The sequence below is a fragment of the Anomaloglossus baeobatrachus genome, chromosome 8 (assembly GCF_048569485.1).
Source record: "Anomaloglossus baeobatrachus isolate aAnoBae1 chromosome 8, aAnoBae1.hap1, whole genome shotgun sequence".
In the NCBI taxonomy this organism is placed as follows: Eukaryota; Metazoa; Chordata; class Amphibia; order Anura; family Aromobatidae; genus Anomaloglossus; species Anomaloglossus baeobatrachus.
In genome coordinates, this window is record NC_134360.1 from 217,098,089 (window position 1) to 217,117,524 (window position 19,436).

Sequence of the window (19,436 nt, forward strand, 5' to 3'; positions counted from 1 at the left end):
CGAGGGAAGGTATGAGGCACTGAGGAAAGGTATGAGGCGCGGAGGGAAGGTACGAGATGCCGAGAGACGGTAGGAGGCCCCGAGAAAAGGTACAAGATGCCAAGAGAAGGTACGAGGCGCCGAGGGGAGGTACGAGATGCCGAGAGAAGCTACAAGGTGTTGGGGTGAGTGGAGGTACGAGGCCCTGAGGGAAGGTACGAGATGCCGAGGGAAGGTACGAGGCGCCGAGAGAAGTACGAGGCGCCGAGAGAAGGTACGAGGCGCCGAGAGAAGGTACAAGGCGCCGAGAGAAGGTACGAGGCACCGAGGGAAGGTACGAGGCGCCGAGGGAAGGTACGAGGCGTAGAGGCGAATAGGAGTACGAGGCACCGAGGGAAGGTACGAGACACCACGGGGAGGTACGAGATGCTGAGAGAAGGTACGAGGCGCCGAGGGAAGGTATGAGGCACCGAGGGGAAGGTACGAGGCACCGAGGGGAGGTACAAGGCACCGAGGGGAGGTATGAGGCACCGGAACGAGGGGAGGTACAAGGTGCTGAGGGATGGTACGAGGTGCCAGTCGAGGAAAGTTATGGGGCGAGGGGAGGTATGAGGCACCTGGGGTTAATAGGGGGTGCGCGTGAATGGGGCAGTAATAGGGGGTGCACGTGACTGGAGACAGTAGTTGGGGGTGCACATGACTAGGGGCAGTAATTGGGGGTTAGTGGGTGCACATGACCAGGGCAGTAATAGGGGGTGCACATGGCCGGGACAGTAATAGGGGTGCACATGACTGGAGCAGTAATAGGGGTGCACATGACTGGAGCAGTAATATGGGGATAGGAGTGCACATGGCTGGGGCTGTAAAATGGGGATAGGGGGTGCACATGACGGGCAGTAATAGGGGGATAGGGGGTGCACTTGACTGGGGGCAGTAATTGGGGTATAGGGGGGTGCACATTACTGGGGGCAGTAATTGGGGGATAGGGGATACACATGATGGGGGGCAGTAATTAGGGGATAGGGGGGTGCACATGGCGAGGCAGTACCGGGTCACTCACCTTTCCAGAGGATTTAACTCCTCTAATAAGACAGAGGAAGACGACGACCCAGGACAATCCCAGACATCCCAGAATCGGCAGTCGCACATCCCCGAAATTCCCAATGTCATCGGATATCCTCAGCACATAACGCCTGAGACACAGAGGAGAAGCCACGTTAGTGAGGTGTGTGAATATGATAACCGTTCAGTAAAAGCGGCGGAGCGTCAGGAGGAGCGGAGCGTCAGGAGGTGCGGAGCAGCAGGAGGTGTGGAGTGGCTGGAGGTGCGGAGGGTGGAGCAGCAGCCTAAGCGGAGCGGCATAAGGAGCGGAGCAACAAGAGGAGAGGCAGGAGCAGCAGAGCGGCAGGAGGAGTGGAAAGGAGCAGCAGGTGGAGCGGAGCGGCAGGCGGAGTGGACGGTGGAGCGGCAGGAGGAGCGGAGCGGCAGGCAGAGCGGGGGATGGGTGGTGTGGGCACACTGGTGGGCGGGGGGATGGGTGGTGTGGGCACACTGGTGGTCAAGGGGATGGGTGGTGTGGGCACACTGGTGGGCAAGGGGATGGGTGGTGTGGGCACCCATCTCTCCCAGGAGCAGATATAATCACTAGAATATAATGACAAGGTGACTGGAGACTTCTGGCGATTGGCAGGAGCTGTTTGTATTTGGGGGTCCGCTCTGCTATTGGGGAGCTTTTCCTGCGGCCTCCATGCCACTCTGGGGGTCCGATGCTTGGCATTGTCAGCTCTTGACAGCAGTATGGGGCACAGACCAGGAGAGGGCGCCCGCTCCACATACTACAACCCCCAGGGGGCTCTGTACTGGACAATCACTCCATCATTCCTATGCACAGACTCTTATCTTAGGGGGGACGTGTCAGTGCCAGGCGCCAGCGATGGGCGCAGGGACACAATGGCAGAGCCAGGAGCCGCTCACAATACGAGGAAGCGGACGGCTCACGCCATCCACAACTCTGCCGGCCGCATTCCTGCTGCAATGAGCAAACAATACAACAGCCTGCAGTCCCATGTAAATAAAGCCACAGAGCTGAGGACATCATGGTGTAGCAGGCTCAGGAACGTTGCTCTTTCTGCTTCAGTCCTTAACCATTGTTCAGATCTCCGTTTGCTGCCATTTGTACATTGCATGCGGAAGCGCTGCTGCCAATCACTTCTCACAGCTGAAGGATTGTCACAGTATATCAGTGCTGACAATCCTCCATAAAATGAACAGGAGCTGCTCTGGCCGGAGATAAATCTGGAGTGCAAAGTGTTGTCTATACTGGATGCAATGGTACAAACCTTCAGCTGTGAGAAGGATAAGATATTAAGATACCGCAGCACACAGTATGGCAGGAGTATGTGTGATATGGTGGACACGAGCTCCACAGCACACAGTATGGCGGACTGTGTGTGATATGGTGGACATGTGCTCCGCAGCACACAGTATGGCGGAGCCCCTCATACCTCCAGTACTCCTCGCTGGGACTCGTCCTCTTCCCAGTTTGGTTTATCAGCTCGGAGATGTTGAAGGCTTCCCGCTGGGCAGTGAAGTTGAAGCTGCTGTTGGTGGAGGGACTCAGGACGCCAACGCAGCTGTCCGTGTTCCAGGGGTTATTGCAGTAGGTCCAGGGCAGGACACGCGTCATCGACATGAAGAAGTAATAGAAGGCGATGCAGATAACCACATTGTAATAAATACCGATATACGTGGAGACCACCATCATCCCATAGCCCACGCCTGAGAGGGAGAGAGGGAAAGGCACAAAATCAGGACTGTCTGACACGGCCCCTGACCCCATAGTGGACATCATCTCCTCAATATTGAGAAAGCAAGAACGTAGAGCCAAGGAGATCATCGGACGGAGACGTCACGTATCTGAAAATGGGCACAAAATTATCACAACCTCCAGATACTGAAATCCCGGCACTTCTAGCCTCGGCTGTGACCACTGAGGTCATTAAAGGTCATCTGAGGAAGGTTCTGCCATGGAATGTGCAAATCATCAGGATTCACTGCTGGCAGCTCCTGTGAAATCAATGAAGTCAAAATGTGCTTGATAGAGACAAGTCTGGAGATGCTGCAACCACGGGAGTTAAGTCCAGAGACACAGGAGCCATCGGAGATAAGTCCAGAGACGCAAGAGCCACTGGAGACAAGTGCAGAGATGCTGCAGCCAAGGGAGACAAATCCAGAGATGCAGGAGCCACCGGAGACAAGTCGAGAGACACAGGAGCCACTGGAGAGAAGTCTTGAGACACAGGAGCCACCGGAGACAAGTCCAGAGACTCTGCAGACAAGGGAGACAAGTCCAGAGATACTACAACTACGAGAGTCAAGTCCAGAGAAACTGCAGTCATCGGAGACAAGTCCAAAGATGCAGGAGCCACTGGAGACAAGTCCAGAGATGATGCAGCCAAGGGAGACAAGTCCAGAGATGCAGGAGCCACCAGAGACAAGTCCAGAGATGCAAGAGCCACCGGAGACAAGTTCGGAGACGCAGGAGCCAAGGGAGACAAGTTTGGAGACGCAGGAGCCATGAGAGACAAGTCCAGAGATGCGGGAACCAACGGAGACAAGTCCACAGATGCTGCAGCCAAGAGAGACAATTCTGGAGATGTTGCAACCACATGAGTCAGGTTCGGAGACACAGGAGCCATGGAAGAAAAGTCCGGAGACACAGGAGCCATGGTAGTCAAGTCCAGAGACACAGGAGCTATGAGAGACAAGTCTAGAGATGCTGCAGAGACAGGAGACAAGTCTAGAGATGCAGTAGCCACAGGACCAAGTGTAAGCCACGCAGGTTGCTCACAGTAGTACAAGCAACATGCGGCATGGGGTTATTGTGTTGGAGAAATGACGCACCACCAGTTCCACCAATCAATGTAACTTTGAGCTGTTAGTGCACAGGGAAAGAAGAATACAGGGCTCTAGCTGCCGTACATTACACCCCCCTCACCATAATACGAGAGTAGAACTGGTGTGACGTTCTATCATGAAGGTGTCCATTGACCTCACACCATTCCGTTTAAAGGTGATCCTGCTGCAAAACATGACAGCAAAGGAGGCTGGGGTGCAGGTCTATCCTCTTCAGAGATGAATGCTACTTCTCTGTAGGATACAATGATAGCAGGAGATTGGAGAAATATCCGAGTTACTGTTTCCAAAGTGTCTCAGGAGCCTTTTTTTCCCACAGCTGCAGCGATTTTGAACTTTTATCCTGCAACTGCAGCAACTTCATACTTGTCTCCCCTGGCTGTAGTGTCTCTAGACTTGTCTCCCATGGCTGCAGCATTTCCAGATTTGTCTCCCTTGTCTGCAGCATCTCTGGACTTGTCTCCCTTGGCTGCAGCATCTCCAGACTTGTTTCCCCTGGTTTAAGTGTCTCCAGACTCATCTCAGTGGCTGCAGTGTCTCCTGACTTGTCTTCCATGGCTGCAACATCTCCAGATTGGTCTCCCATGGCTGCAGTGTCTTTGGACTTGTCTCCATGAAGCACATCAGGGAATGTTATTGGTCAGTGATTACACAGGAGCTGTTGGCAGTGTATCCTAATGATTTGTACATTCAGCGGCAAAACCTTCCTCAGACCATTAATAATCGCAGTGATATCAGCCAAGCTTGGAAATGCCGTGACTTCTGCACGAGTGCCACACTTCAGCCTGGAGACATCCAGAGGTTGTGATAATGTTGTGTCCATTAGTCATCAGCTTCAGATCAGTGACGTCTCCATCTGGTTATCTCCATTATTCATGTATCCTTCTTGGTAATATCACTTGAATGTTGAGAAGTGTTGACAAGCAAAAAGGTAAAAATGTTTTGCACTTGTGACTTTCAGGCTCCTTAGCTCTCCATCCTCTACAGCTTTGAGCGTGAGACAACCTTTATTTTATAGACAATCATCTTGGCTTCTCATACATAAATGTGACTTGCAGCTATTTAGCATATGATTAATTATGCAGATTCTTGTCATGTCGCTGCATTGTTACTGTTTTGCTCCTTTTTCTTTCTTTATACTACAAATTACAACCTGTTCTCACATTTCCCAATAGCTCAGTGTGTTATTGGGTTGATTCCCAAGTGAAAGGTCACTGGTTCGACTCGAGGAGACGCCATGAAGAAGATTTCCCAAGAGAAGAGAAACAGCATCACCCAGCTCATCAATAGTGGTCTCTCAGCTAACAACATAGCCAAACTGCATCATGTGCGGCCATGACAGGTGGAAGAATAAGAAATGAAGTCCGTCCATCCATTCAAAAGCCAAGATGTGACGTCCAGGCAATATATTGGAGTCACCAAGTCGCTCATCACAAGGTCTATCAGTTCTGGTGACATCCGGCAGTGGAGGCGGCATATATGCTTCATAATAGTGAGATCACAGACATCCATGAAGCACCGAGCGTCGCACGTTGCACAAGTCTAGAATGGTGGCCCGAAAAAAGGTGAAGAAGCGGCTACTACAATATCATAAGAAGCGTCAGCTCGAGATTACAAAGAAGGACGAAAAGTGGAAGATTGGAAACAGGTGATTGGGAGCGATGAGATGAAAGTCAATAGACCGCTCTGATGGGGGAAATCGGAAGAAACAAGGGAAAAAGGGGCGGATGGCTCAAGGAATTAAAAAAGTACTGTCAAGATTGGTGGAGGACGCCTGATGATATGGGGGTGTTTACAGTCAGATGCGCTGGATACTTGACCAGGATGGTGGTCTCAATGCTGAGCTATATGTGAGGAACCTACAAGACGAGTTAATTCATACACTCGAGTACTATGGGTATGAAAAGGACAATGTGACGTCTGTCTGAGGTCAATGGCTCAAAACGGCTATCTCAGACAGACTAGGCCCAAGCCACTCCATTTGACAGAATCCTGAGACCCTTGTACACCTACACAGGGATCTGAATTTACAGTGAGGTCCAAGAGATTTCTACCTACGGATGGGCTGTCATCCTAAAGGTACGAGGTACGAATCACAGGCAGGCATGGTCACCAAGCAGGGTCAAAGCTGGTGGGCGGGGCGGAGGGGGTCACGAAAAGGACAAAATCAGGATCAGCCAGAGAAGTCGGGGAGCTGGGGCAAAACAAGATGACAGAAAGGTACAAAATTCACCAAGAGAAGAGTCTGAAAAACAGACCAAGGTGAAAACGAAAACTCCAATAGGAGAAGTACCAGACCTGACCGGGGAACCACAAGCTATATGTCAGCACAAAGCTTAAAGGGAACCTGTCAGGTCCATTAAGCACCCAGAACCACGAGCAGTTCTGGGTGCATATTGCTAATCCCTGCCTAACCGTCCCTGTATACACTAGCATAGATAAAGAGATCTTTAGAAAAAGTATTTCTAAAGATCTTTTACTGTATGCTAATGAGGGAGGGCAGTAGCCCCCTGGGTGTTGCTTCCCTTGCCAGTCGCCCCCATTAGCATGTTAGTACGCCCCTGTGGGCGTGCTATCATGCTAATGAATACACAGCGTCAGAGGATGATCTCACTCACCTCTCCGCCGCCATCGCGTCCAACGGGGGATTTCGGCTCAATGCGCATGACCTCGGAGTTTAGGTCATGCGCACTACTTCAGTTTGAAGCTAGGACGCGTACACCAAGCTTCATAGTGTGCATAACCTAAACTCCGGGACACTGAGCCGAAAACGCCAGTTGGACGCAATTGCAGTGGACAGGTGTGTGAGATCATCCTGTGACACTGTATTCATGAGCATGTTAGGACACCCACAGGGGTGTACTAACATGCTAATGGGGGCGACTGGCAAGGGAAGCAACTCCCAGGGGGCTACTGCTCTCGCTCATTAGCATACGGTAAAAGATCTTTAGAAATACTTTTTCTAAAGATCTCTTTATCTTTGTTAGTGTATACAGGGACGGTTAGGCAGGGAATAGCAGTATGCACTCAGAACTTCTCGTGGTTCTGGGTGCATATTGGACCTGACTGGTTCCCTTTAAAGCCCACCAACCACTAGGATTCTCCTATATAACCTAAAGCAAGTGCTATACTGGCACTATCATGCTGAATCTATACAGACCTGTAGCGGTCAGCTTGCATGTATATGTTTAGAAACACGAGCAAGTTAAGTTACAGAAATGTACAGGTTTTTGATTGGCAGCAGCTGATAGCTGGGGGGTATACATAGTGATTCCCGCCCCCCTGCCTGTGCATCCTCTCCCTATCTATTATTTATGCTAATTTTAAGGATAGCTTATAGAGTTCCAATGAAATCTACAATGTGATGTTATTTTTGTCATTCCGAAACTGAGAGATCACTGTTTATGTTTTATAATCTTTATAAATGTTCAAGATGTATGCTTGATTTATAAACTTAATAATAAAACAGATTTGAAATATTATTTATGCTAATTCCATTCTAGAAGTGTTTTACTAATGGTTGTGGCTAAATTAAAGTGGCTAGAAGGACCTGTGCTGACATCATACCCATGTGACCAAAAAGGGCAGGGCCTCAGCTAACATAGCTGATACCAGGAAGCAACATTATTTTCCTGTTGGCTGAGGCCCCGTCCTTTCTGGTCACATGGGCATGATGTCAGCACAGATCCTTCTAACAACTTTGATTTAGCCACAACCATTAGTAAAACACTTCTATAATAGAATTAGCATAAATAACAGATAAGGGGAGGAGGACAGGCAGGGGGGCGGGAATCACTATGTATACTCCCCCCCAGCTATGAGCTGATCCATAGCTGCTGCAAATCAAAAAGCTGTAAATTTCTGTAACTTTACTTTCTTGTGTTTCTAAACCTATACATCCTATCTGACAACTAAAGGTATGTATAGAATCAGTCTGATAGTGCCAGTATAGCACTGGCTTTAGCTTATACAGTGGAACCTTGGATTAAGAGTAACTTGGTTTGAGAGCGTTTTGCAAGACAAGTAAAGCTTTTTAAAAATTTGTAACTTGGTTTAAGAGAAAAGCTTTGCAATAAGAGCAAATACTCACCATGCACACTTTTGGTTCTGTCCTTTCACCACGCTCTGGAGGTAACTTTCTGTACATACAGTATGTACTGTATACAATTTACATTGTATGGTACAGTGTATACTATATAGCATGTCTATCAATTTGCATTTGTGGATACAATATTGTACGTTCTTACTGATAACCAGTGCAGCACATTGCTTGTTCTGTACCTCCCGCACATCAACAATCCCATTGTAAGCTAACGTGCAGTTTAACCTGTTTATGTTTTTTACTGTACAGTATTTTGTATTAGTGTACTGTAATAATTGTATATGAATACAGAACGTTATTTTGTATCACTGTAATAAGTTTGTATAAATACAGTAAATATTTTTGGATTGTGGAACGAATTGTCTGCGTTTCAATTATATCCTATGGGAAAATTTGTTTTGATATAAGAGTAACTTGGTCTAAGAGCACACTTCCAGAACAAATTATACTCGTAAACAAAGGTTACACTGTATAGGAAAATGCTGGTGATTGGTGCGCTTTAAGTTGGGTGTGGTGCCTTCTAATAAGCTGAAGCCAGGAACTGACGACTTCAGATGGCACTGTCATACTGGAAAGTGCAGCAGGTCCCAGCCACGCTAACCTTAGTGGATGGGCAGAGCCCATGCTCTCCAGAGTCTATGGCTATGACTTCTACTCCATCACCAGCACCACATACATAGTGAATATGGCGGCACCTAATAACAGAAGCGGAGGTCGCAGGAGTAGGCTCAGACTCTGGTGGAGATGTGACAGACGACAGTGTTCCAAGCAGGACAATGACCCGAAGCATACGGCGAGACTGGAGAAGAACTGGTTCAATGACAATTGAGTAGAGGAGCTGGAAATCTTCAAAAAATGCAGAGAAAATGGAAGTAGCACTCACCATCCTTGTATAAAATAACAAGAACAAAGGGATCAGCTAGGAACATTGGGACGACAAACACTTCAACAGGTCCCTCCTCAGGAAGCATGCTTGAAAAAGCACATTTGTAGGGTGAAACGGCGCATTCCTTCTGATGAATTAAATCACATTGAAAATACCCCTTGGGATGCTGTCTGCTATTTTGGAATGATTTGGCCAAGTGAACCCCTTGGATTGACCTGCGTCCCCCACCTGATGAGAAGGTTTTTCTACCTAGGGTGCTGTGGACGCACCTGTATACTGTATATAAGATGAAGGTCTTCTCACGCTCACAGCTGTAGAGGACGGAGAGATATGGAGCCTGGAAGTCACAAGGTCAGAACATTGTTATCTTCTGCTCGTCAGTGTATAGTTACATATAATACAGTGGATATAGGGAGGGATGTATGTTTTCCACACTAATGTATAGAGGTCACAAAAGTGACTGTCACAGACACCCAGACGCCACACTCTACAAATCAAAGAGAGGTTATACTGTACCTTTAAACATGGGGCTGACCCTCCAGACCCCGAGACACCCCTGACTGGCAAACTGACCAAAAGACAGCTCCATAAAAAAGAGCGGGATCCCGCAGAACACCAGCATGATGAAATACGGGAACATGAAGGCACCTGAATAACAGAGAGGAACAAAAGCTGATATCTGTAGAGCGGTGATGTCACTGTTGTATAATATAACTGATATCTGCAGAGCGATGATGTCACCGCTGTATAATATAACTGATATCTGTAGAGCGGTGATGTCACCGCTGTATAATATAACTGATATCTGTGGAGCGGTGATGTCACCTCCTGTATAATATAACTGATATCTGTAGAGTGGTGATGTCACTGCTGTATAATATAACTGATATCTGCAGAGTGGTGATGTCAATACTGTATAATATAACGGATATCTGGGGAATGGTGATGTCACGCCTGTATAGTATAACTGATATCTGCAGAGTGGTGATATCACTGTTGTATAATATAACTGATATAACTGAGCGGCTCATCCGCCACCTCGTCGCCGGTCACTGTCATAGCAATCCAATATCTCCTCATAATAAATCCATCACATAACATACATTACATACATAGACACAGTAGGATACATATAAAAGATGGAGGAGTGGGGAAATCTGACCACCTCCTACATGCCTCCCTCCTTGAATTTGGTAGTCCTCGGCCAGACATTTACTAGAAAAGCCACAAGTTTTTTAAAATACATTTTTCCTTTTCCTTTTAAGTCTATTTGTTTATCCAGGTACTGGACGATACAATCATGAAAGAGTCCTGTAACTAATTGCCTGTCAGCGACAATCCATCTTTTTCTGCCATGGGCAAAACATGCGCCTCCCTGTCCGGGCATAGCGTAACACAGGTGCAAACAAAAAGGGAAAACAAATACACCGTGTGCAGAATTATTAGGCAAGTTGTATTTTAGAGGATTTTTTTTATTATTGATCAACAACTATATTCTCAATCAACCCAAAAGACTCTTAAATATCAAAGCTTAAAGCCTGCTTTACACGTTGCAATTTCACATACGATATCGTAGACGATTTGCAACGCCCCCATCGTATGTGTGGCACGTTCAATTTGTTGAACGTGCTGCACAAACGATTAACCCCCGTCACACGTACTTACCCATCCATACGACCTCGATGTGGGCGGCGAACGTCCACTTCCTGGAGTGGGAGGGACGTTCGGCGTCACATCGACGTTACGCGGCAGCCAGCCAATAGAAGCGGAGGGGCGGAGCTGAGCGGGACGTAAACATCCCGCCCACCTCCTTCCTTCCGCATTGTGGGCCGGGAGCCACAGGACGCTGGTAAGATCTGTTCATCGTTCCCGGGGTGTCACACACTGCGATGTGTGCTACCCCAGGTACGATGAACAATCTGACGTGCAATTCTAGAGACAGATACGATGTGTATGCGATGAACGTTTTAACGTTCAATTGCAATCGCACGTACCTGTCTGTACTTATGATGCCGGATGTGCGTCACTTACGACGTGAGCCCGCCGACACAATGTAAGATACATTGCAGAGTGTAAAGCAGGCTTGATATGTTTTGAAGTTGGAGTGGTTTTTTTTTTAGATTTGGCTATCTTAGGCCTCTTTCACACGTCCGTTCAAAACCATGCATGTTTTTCACGGACGTGTCAAAGGTGCGGTATGCCCTACGTGAGCCGTGTTTATGGCTCACGTGTGTTCTCCGTGTGTTCTCCGTGATAACACACGGAGAACAGGCACTTTCTGCTCACCTGCCCCTGGCGTCACTGTCCGTGGTGCTGATCTTCGGTCTCCAGCCCTGCCGACTCCCCGCTGCTGCTGCTTCCGGCTGCAGTGATGTGAATATTCAATGAGCATAATAAGCGGTGGTCAGCAGCAAGTGATAGCAGTGGCAGAGACAGGAGGGCTGGAGAAGGTGAGTAAAGTTTTGTTTTTTTTTCTCGAAGACACATGTCTTCTCTCCGGTGCGTTTCACACGGAACACATCCGTGTGGTCCATGTTTGTTACGTGTGACACGTTTGCGTTCCGTGTGACACCTGTGATGCTGGAGAGAAAATGGACATGTCGGCGTGAGAAACTCACGGACATACGTAAGTACGGAACGGACACACGTTCCGTGCGCAAATACTTACGTGTGTCCAAAACCATAGGAATACCTAGGTCTCCGTGTGTACGTGTCTACGGTACGTGAGAAAACTGCCAAACACGTACCGGAGGCACGTGCGTGTGAAAGAGGCCTTAGGAGGATATCTGTTTTTGCAGGTAACTATTACTGTGTAGAATGATTAGGCAACTTAATAAAAACCAAATATATTCTCATCTCACTTGTTTATTTTCACCAGGTAAACCAATATAACTACACAAAATTTAGAAATAAACATTTCTGACATGCAAAAACAAAACCCAAAACAATTAGTGCCCGATATAGCCACCTTTCTCTATGATGACACTCAACAGCCTACGTTCCATAGATTCTGTCAGTTGCTTGATCTGTTTACGATCAACATTGCATGCAGCAGCCACCACAGCCTCCAGACACTGTTCCGAGAGGTGTACTGTTTTCCCTCCCTGAAGATCTCACATTTTATGAGGGACCATAGGTTCTCAATGGGGTTCAGATCAGGTGAACAAGGGGGCCATGTCATTATTTTTTAATCTTTTAGACCTTTACTGACCAGCCACGCTGTAGAGTATGTATGCATGTGATGGAGCATTGTCCTGCATGAAAATCATGTTTTTCTTGAACGTTACCGACTTCTTACTGTACCACTGCTTGAAGAAGTTGTCTTCCAGAAACTGGCAGTAGGTCTGGGAGTTGAGCTTCATTCCATCCTCAACCCGAAAAGGTCCCACAAGTTCTTCATCTTTGATGATTCCAGCCCATACCAGCCCATACCAGTACCCCACCTCCACCTTGCTGGCGTCTGAGTCGGAGTGGAGCTCTCTGCCCTTTACTGATCCAGCCTCTGGCCCATCAAAAGTCACTCATTTCATCACTCCATAAAACCTTTGAATAATCAGTCTTAAGATATTTCTTGGCCCAGTCTTGACGTTTTATCTTATCTTTCTTGTTCAAAGGTGGTCATTTTTCAGCCTTCCTTACCTTGGCCATGTCCCTGAGTATGGCACACCTTGTGCTTTTTGATACTCCAGTAACGTTGCAGCTCTGAAATATGGCCAAACTGGTGGCAAATGGCATCTTGGCAGCTTCACGCTTGATTTTCCTCAATTCATTTGCAGTTATTTTGCGCCTTTTTTGCCCAACACGCTTCTTGCTACCCTGTTGGCTATTTGCCATGAAATGCTTCATTGTTCGGTGATCACGCTTCAAAATTTTGGCAAATTCAAGTCTGCTGCATCCCTCTGCAAGACACCTCACAATTTTGGACTTTTCAGAGCCTGTCAAATCTCTCTTCTGACCCATTTTGCCAAAGGAAAATAAGTTGCCTAATAAATAAGCACACCTTATATAGGGTGTTGATGTCATTACACCGCACCCCTCCTCATTACAGAGATGCACATCACCTGATTTACTTAATTGGTAGTTGGCTCTCAAGCCTATACAGTTTGGAGTAGGACAACATGTATAAAAAGTATCATGTGATCAAAATACTCATTTGCCTAATAATTCTGCACACGGTGTAAACCTTACCTTTTATTTCTGCTACTCTTGCTGCAGGGCCTTCTGACCACTACCTTCAGAAATGGAAACAGTTCGTGGCTCTCCAGTGCAACAAGCACAATGTACAGGGAACGGCTCACTGCACTCCTGTGACCACTCACATCCATCCAGGGGTCCTTCCAGTCGGCCACATTGACATACACAGCAGAGTGGGCACCTTGCACCACGTGAACCATGGCCGGAATACCTAGTAACTCATCCAAGCTTCTACTTTGTAGATCAACAGGGGTGGCCGTTCTTCCAATAGCCAAATCTCCGCCGTCTCCTCTTACTCTCATGGTCAAGCATGGTACTGCGGGGGCCCTGGCTGCGGGCACTGCTGGTGGTGGGAACACAGCTGCCGAAGGGTGCAGGTCTCTGGGCTGAGCGCGGCATACTGTGACCACATGCCACCCTCTAGGGCCATCTTCTTTGATGAGGTCTCCCCAGGTCAGCATGGGTCCTTGACGTATGGACCCAGTGTTCACGTAAACTCTGCCTCCCATAGTGGCCTCCTGAAAAAAACATATCCACCTTTTAAGTCTAGATGCCAGATGATTCCATGTGTCAGTCGTCCAGCCACAGCTTCTGCTCCAGGTGTGGCGCCCCTGAGGCTTCAGTCGCCACAGAGGTACTGCATCTCAGCCAGAGATGTGGTGCCCCATCCTGGGTAAGGAAGCGGTCATCAACCAGTATGCACACAAAACACACAACAATCTAAATTAGCAGCTCCCCACCGGTTCAGGGTTAGGGTTTGGTGTCATTATAGCCACAACTGGTGATGACACCTCCCTCCCCCTAATCCAACAGGCCTGTGGGTGGAGTCTAGTTAGTGAGGGGCGAGTTGAGAAGGAGCAGTGGAACAGTAAAGACCTGTGGTCTGGAGCTGGTGCAGCTCGACCCAGGCACAAGACAGAAAGGGTCCTAGAGTCTACGGGAAAGTGCGCCATACACCGGTGGTCTCGTTCCACATACAACATATTGGAGTGGAGGGACTTGGCCGCAGAACGGGGACTGGTCCCTAGACTAGAGGAGAAGAACCAACGTGCTCCGCTAGTAAAACCAGAGGCTAAGGAAACATCTAGTATCAAAGCCAACTCTGCACACGAATCCGCTGGAAGGTGACCACATAGGGCCAAGGGACTGAGCTTCAAGCCACCAGACAGGGTCCGAGGACACTGGATCAGGGCACTGTGTGCGTAGGCACGCAACAGGCGGGAGAGAAGTCACCGCAGGAAGACGACCAGGGAAGGAACACTAGAAGCGTACACCGGTCTTGACCTCCGAACTACCGAGGATCGACTGGAGCCCATCACAGTGGAAGCCAGCACTCCAAAGGCGGTCACTGACTATCCGTGTTACCTTGGAACCTGCTACAGTGAGTAAAAACTTTGAGACTGCATCCCTGTGTTGCTCCGTTATTCACCTGTGCGTCTGGCCCTACACCCCCGCCATCACTTACTACAACTCCCATCCGCCTTGGGGCCCAGCTCTACCTGTGGAGAGCTATATTAACCAAGCTGCATCACCATCTGTATCAGAGGTCCCCTCCTGCAGCGGCGTCACCAATCTTGCCGTATACAACAGGTGGCGTCACAAACTATCCTTATTATCCCCTTCCCATTTGAACTGACACCGCCAGGGTCCCGGAACCGCGTCTTGCCGCTACCGCAGCATCCCAGAAGCAGAACTGTGGCCCAGTAACAAGTGCCCTACGGCCCCGGCGCAGGCATGTCACAGGCAGCTGTAATTGGTCCTGAATCCATTTTTCCCTCTTTTTCTTCTGGCCAATAACCTAAGATACCCACTTAAGCTATTCTGGTTGTGTAGTCCGGGGCATCAGTTCTACATAGACACAAGGAGGTGACTTCTTAGCCAAGGGCTCTTCTTCCTTGTGCTTGGGTTCTGGCAGCTCAACAGTATCAGGTTCTGAGGACGGTTCCTCAGAGTCCAGCTCCAATGCCATCAGCCGTGTGCGCAGTTGCTGCAGTCTTTCACCACGGCCACAGGGCTGCGGGGCAGTCGTCTCCGCGGCCGACTGCTCCAATGTCACCACAGGGGCACTGGGTGGAGAAGGCTTCAACTTCAAGGCCTCCAGGCTGCACTTCCTCCCATTGCGCAACTGCGATGCACTCTCTCCACTGACAGTGGCTGATAGCGACACGTGGCTGCGTCTCAGTCTGGGTCTCCATACTCTTGAAGGCAGACATACTCTCTTGTTCCTTCTCACTTAAGATCAAATTCCATAATGGCGTCAATTGGCAAAGTTTGGGGAGTCTCCCTTTTCCGGACGTCGTCCTCCCGTTTTTTCTGTGCTATTGCCCATTTCCCCTCAGCTTCTCGGGAAAGGCGGTCTCTTACTTTCTGATGCACCTGCCGGAAGTGAGTACCAATCTTCACGGGGCGTGGCTTAACTCTCAGCTTCTGAACATGTGATGCAGTGCTTCACGACATTTTTCTTACATTCTGATGAACTTGCCAAGTTCTTGCGGGTTCTTCTGTAGGCGGATTCTTCTGTTAGCAGGTTTTTCTGTAGGCGGGTTCTTCTGTAGGCGCGTTTTTCTGTAGGTGGGTTTTTCTGTAGGTGGGTTCTTCTGTAGGCGGGTTTTTCTGTTGGCAGATTCTTCTGTAGGCGGGTTCCTCTGTAGGTGGGTTATTCTGTAGGCGGGGTGTTGCTTCATTCCCAGCTTCTTCACATTCGAGACTGCGTTTCACATTCTCTTATGTTGAATACACTCACAACGTGTGTTCCCAGCATTCTGGCTTCAGCCATATCTGTCTTTTTTTCCTCGTGGTTAAACATCTTGTTTTCTTCATGCATCATCACCGCATTCCATCTTCACACATTATGCGAGGTTCGACCCTGCTCGCAGCACCACTTGAAGGGGGAGCCAGGTGATGGCCGGCAGGGCTCCACTCTCCTTCCTCAAGCTGGTGACGTGCATGTGTTCCGCCATGGCCAGGGGGTGCGATACCTATTTGTGTCTTTAGCGGCTCCTCCGTCTCCCCATCGCCGGTCACCGTCACAGACGTAGTTGGGTAACACATCACAGAAACTGTCTCTTTATAACTCAAACTCTTTATTTGGCACACAGTTTTCATGGAAGACACCTTCAGAATAAACTGTCCCGGACAGACATGGCCACTTTCCTCCTGCGTTCCTGTTCTGCTGCCGCTCTTCTATGGAGTAACCTTCTGTCCAGCCTTAGCTGTGGGTATTAGCTCTCCAGCAGCCGCGTCTGACTCCTGCGTTCCCAGTCTCTTGCCTTTGCGGCCTGTCGTATCCTTTTGACATAATGGAGGAAACATCCTGAGGCCTGAGCGGACCCTGATACAGAGCTCGTTATCCCAGGAAACCATATGCAGAACTGCCCTGACTTTCTCGTCCGGCCGCCTCATCAGCTCTCTGCTCCTCCCACTGTGTTTCGACTCCTAGGCGACCACTGTATCTATCTCTGGGCACCTGCACATAACACATATTGCTACCACACTATATCTACCACTTCTCCCCCTCCTGCAAAGGCTAGTTTCACACTTGCGTTGAACGGTATCCGTTGCATTGCGTTGTGTAATGGATGCAACGGATGTGTTGCATATAGTGGCACAACGGATGCAACGGATGCTGCAAAACAACGCAATTCGTTTTTTTTTATTTTTTTTACAGTTTTACCAGCGGCAGACTATTGTGAACGATCAGCTGATCGCTCCCTGCAGCCGGCCGCCGGGTGATCAGCTGATCGCTCCCAGTAGCCAGCCGCCGGGTGATCAGCTGATCGCTCCCTGCAGCCGACAGCCGGTGATCAGCTGAGCGCTGTCACTTGCCAGCGCCCGGGCATGCCGGCGGGCGGGCGCTCAGCTGAGCGCTGTCACTTGCCGGCGGCCGGGCATGCCAGCGGGCGGGCGCTCAGCTGAGCGCTGTCACTTGCCGGCGCCCGGGCATGCCGGCGGGCGGGCGCTCAGCTGAGCGCTGTGACTTGCCGGCGGCCGGGCATGCTGGCGGCCGGTCGCTCAGCTGAGCGCTGTCACTTGCCGGCGCCCGGGCATGCCGGCGGGCGGGCGCTCAGCTGAGCGCTGTGACTTGCCGGCGGCCGGAAATGCTGGTGGCTGGTCGCTCAGCTGAGCGCTGTTGCTTGCCGACGGCCAGGCGCTCAGCTGAACGTTCGGCCACTGCGAGCCAAAATAAAGTTTGATTTAAAAAAAAAAAAAAAGAGCATGCGCAGTGAAATCCAGAGGATTCCGCTGCTCAAAACAAAGTTACATGCTGCGTTCCTCCCGCTAGGCGGAAGCAATGGAGCGTCGCCCAGCGGAAGCAACGCAGGTCCTTTTGGTACAATCCGTCACCCATACAAGTCTATGGGAAATAGCGTAATCCGTTAACGGATTCCGCTGTTTTCCAAAAGGACGGATTGTAACGGAAGGAAATAAACGCAAGTGTGAAAGTACCCAAACTTGTCCCTACGTTGCAAACCTTACCTTTCCTATTATTCCTATGGTGTTTCCCATCGTTGGTGTGTTTCATACTATAACCTAATAACAATATAATATCTTCCCATAATCCATCACAGAACATACATTACGTACAGACACCATAGGACACATACAGTATATAGATATATGCAGTAGACGCTCAGTAGGAGTGGGGCACGCTGCCCACCTCCTTCCATATCACCCCTATCTGCAGCTCTTCACGGGGGTCGCCCACCTCCTTCCATATCACCCCTATCTGCAGCTCTTCCCGGGGGGGGGTCGTTCACCTCCTTCTATATCACCCCTATCTGCAGCTCTTCCCGGGGGTCGCCCACCTCCTCCTATATCACCCCTATCTGCAGCTCTTCCCGGGGGGGTCGCTCACCTCCTCCTATATCACCCCTATCCGCAGCTCTTCCCGGGGGTCGCCCACCTCCTCCTATATCACCCCTATCTGCAGCTCTTCCCGGGGGGGTCGCTCACCTCCTCCTATATCACCCCTATCCGCAGCTCTTCCCGGGGGTCGCTCACCTCCTTCCATATCACCCCTATCTGCAGCTGTTCCCTGGGGGTCGCTCACCTCCTCCCATATCACCCCTATCTGCAGCTCTTCCCAGGGGGTCGCTCACCTCCTCCCATATCACCCCTATCTGTAGCTCTTCCCGGGGGGTCGGTCACCTCCTCCCATATCACCCCTATCTGCAGCTCTTCCTTGGGGGTCGCTCACCTCCTCCCATATCACCCCTATCTGCAGCTCTTCCTTGGGGGTCGCTCACCTCCTCCCATATCACCCCTATCTGCAGCTCTTCCTTGGGGGTCGCTCACCTCCTCCCATATCACCCCTATCTGCAGCTCTTCCCGGGGGGTCGCTCACCTCCTCCCATATCACCCCTATCTGCAGCTCTTCCCGGGGGGTTGCTCACCTCCTCCCATATCACCCCTATCTGCAGCTCTTCCTTGGGGGTCGCTCACCTCCTTCCATATCACCCCTATCTGCAGCTCTTCCCGGGGGGTCGGTCACCTCCTCCCATATCACCCCTATCTGCAGCTCTTCCTTGGGGGCTCGCTCACCTCCTCCCATATCACCCCTATCTGCAGCTCTTCCCTAGGGGGGTCGCTCACCTCCTCCATTCCTGTAGCAGAGATATGGGAACCTCCAGACGTTGCCCAGTCCCACCGCGTAACCCACACTTGTCAGGACAAACTCGATCTGATTGCCCCAGTTTCCTCTCTTCACGTTCTCGTCCCTCTTGGTGGCTTCGCCGGGCACCGCACCATTCTGTAAGGGAGAGTCAGAGTATTAATGACACAGGTATGACTACATCTCCCAATATTCTCAGTCCCACCAGGCATCATGTCCAGTCCTGCTTAGTCTCCTTCGGTATCAGTGCCACCTGTCCTTGTCACACCGGTGCACTGCCTGGTACACTGTGCTGGATCTCTATGTGCCGGGGTCCTGATTAGGAAGGTTTCTGTTCACTGACAGCAAGCAGAGATTACAAATGTCAGAGGAACTGATGTGGGGTGAGGGTGAGGAAGCAGAGGGGCAGCACGGGCTTCTACCAGTCTTCTCAGGTCATAGACGGGATGGCCACCAATTATAAGAAGCCCTGGCGCCAGTCGCCAGCGCAGCTGCCAACACTCAGTACAATGATCACAAGAGGCTTTTCCAGTCCAGAGCACATCCGACAGCCGAAAACACAAAGATTCATCTTCACTGAGCGCAGCAGGCGACCGCAGGGAGAGTGGAAAATAAAGGGTTAAGGGTAATACCTGCAGCATCAACACCTCAGGCTGCATCAGCAAATGTGGGGCCTAGGGCCACAAGAGGTGTATCACCAGTGTATCACCAGTGTGCCACCAGTGTATCATCAGTTTGCCACCAGTGTA

At 49.9% G+C, this 19,436-nt stretch overlaps 1 protein-coding gene across 2 annotated transcripts in view; it reads right to left on the bottom strand.

Annotated features, from left to right (window-relative positions):
- SLC6A9 (solute carrier family 6 member 9) overlaps positions 1–19,436 on the bottom strand; it is a 131,471-nt gene that overhangs the window by 14,132 nt on the left and 97,903 nt on the right. For both annotated transcript variants that reach the window (XM_075320196.1, XM_075320197.1), the window contains 4 exons: positions 18,669–18,825; positions 9,399–9,530; positions 2,484–2,757; positions 1,040–1,172 (listed from right to left, as the gene is read on the bottom strand). In XM_075320196.1, coding sequence (XP_075176311.1) covers positions 1,040–1,172; positions 2,484–2,757; positions 9,399–9,530; positions 18,669–18,825 — 696 coding nt within the window. The remainder of the gene's footprint in view (positions 1–1,039; positions 1,173–2,483; positions 2,758–9,398; positions 9,531–18,668; positions 18,826–19,436) is intronic.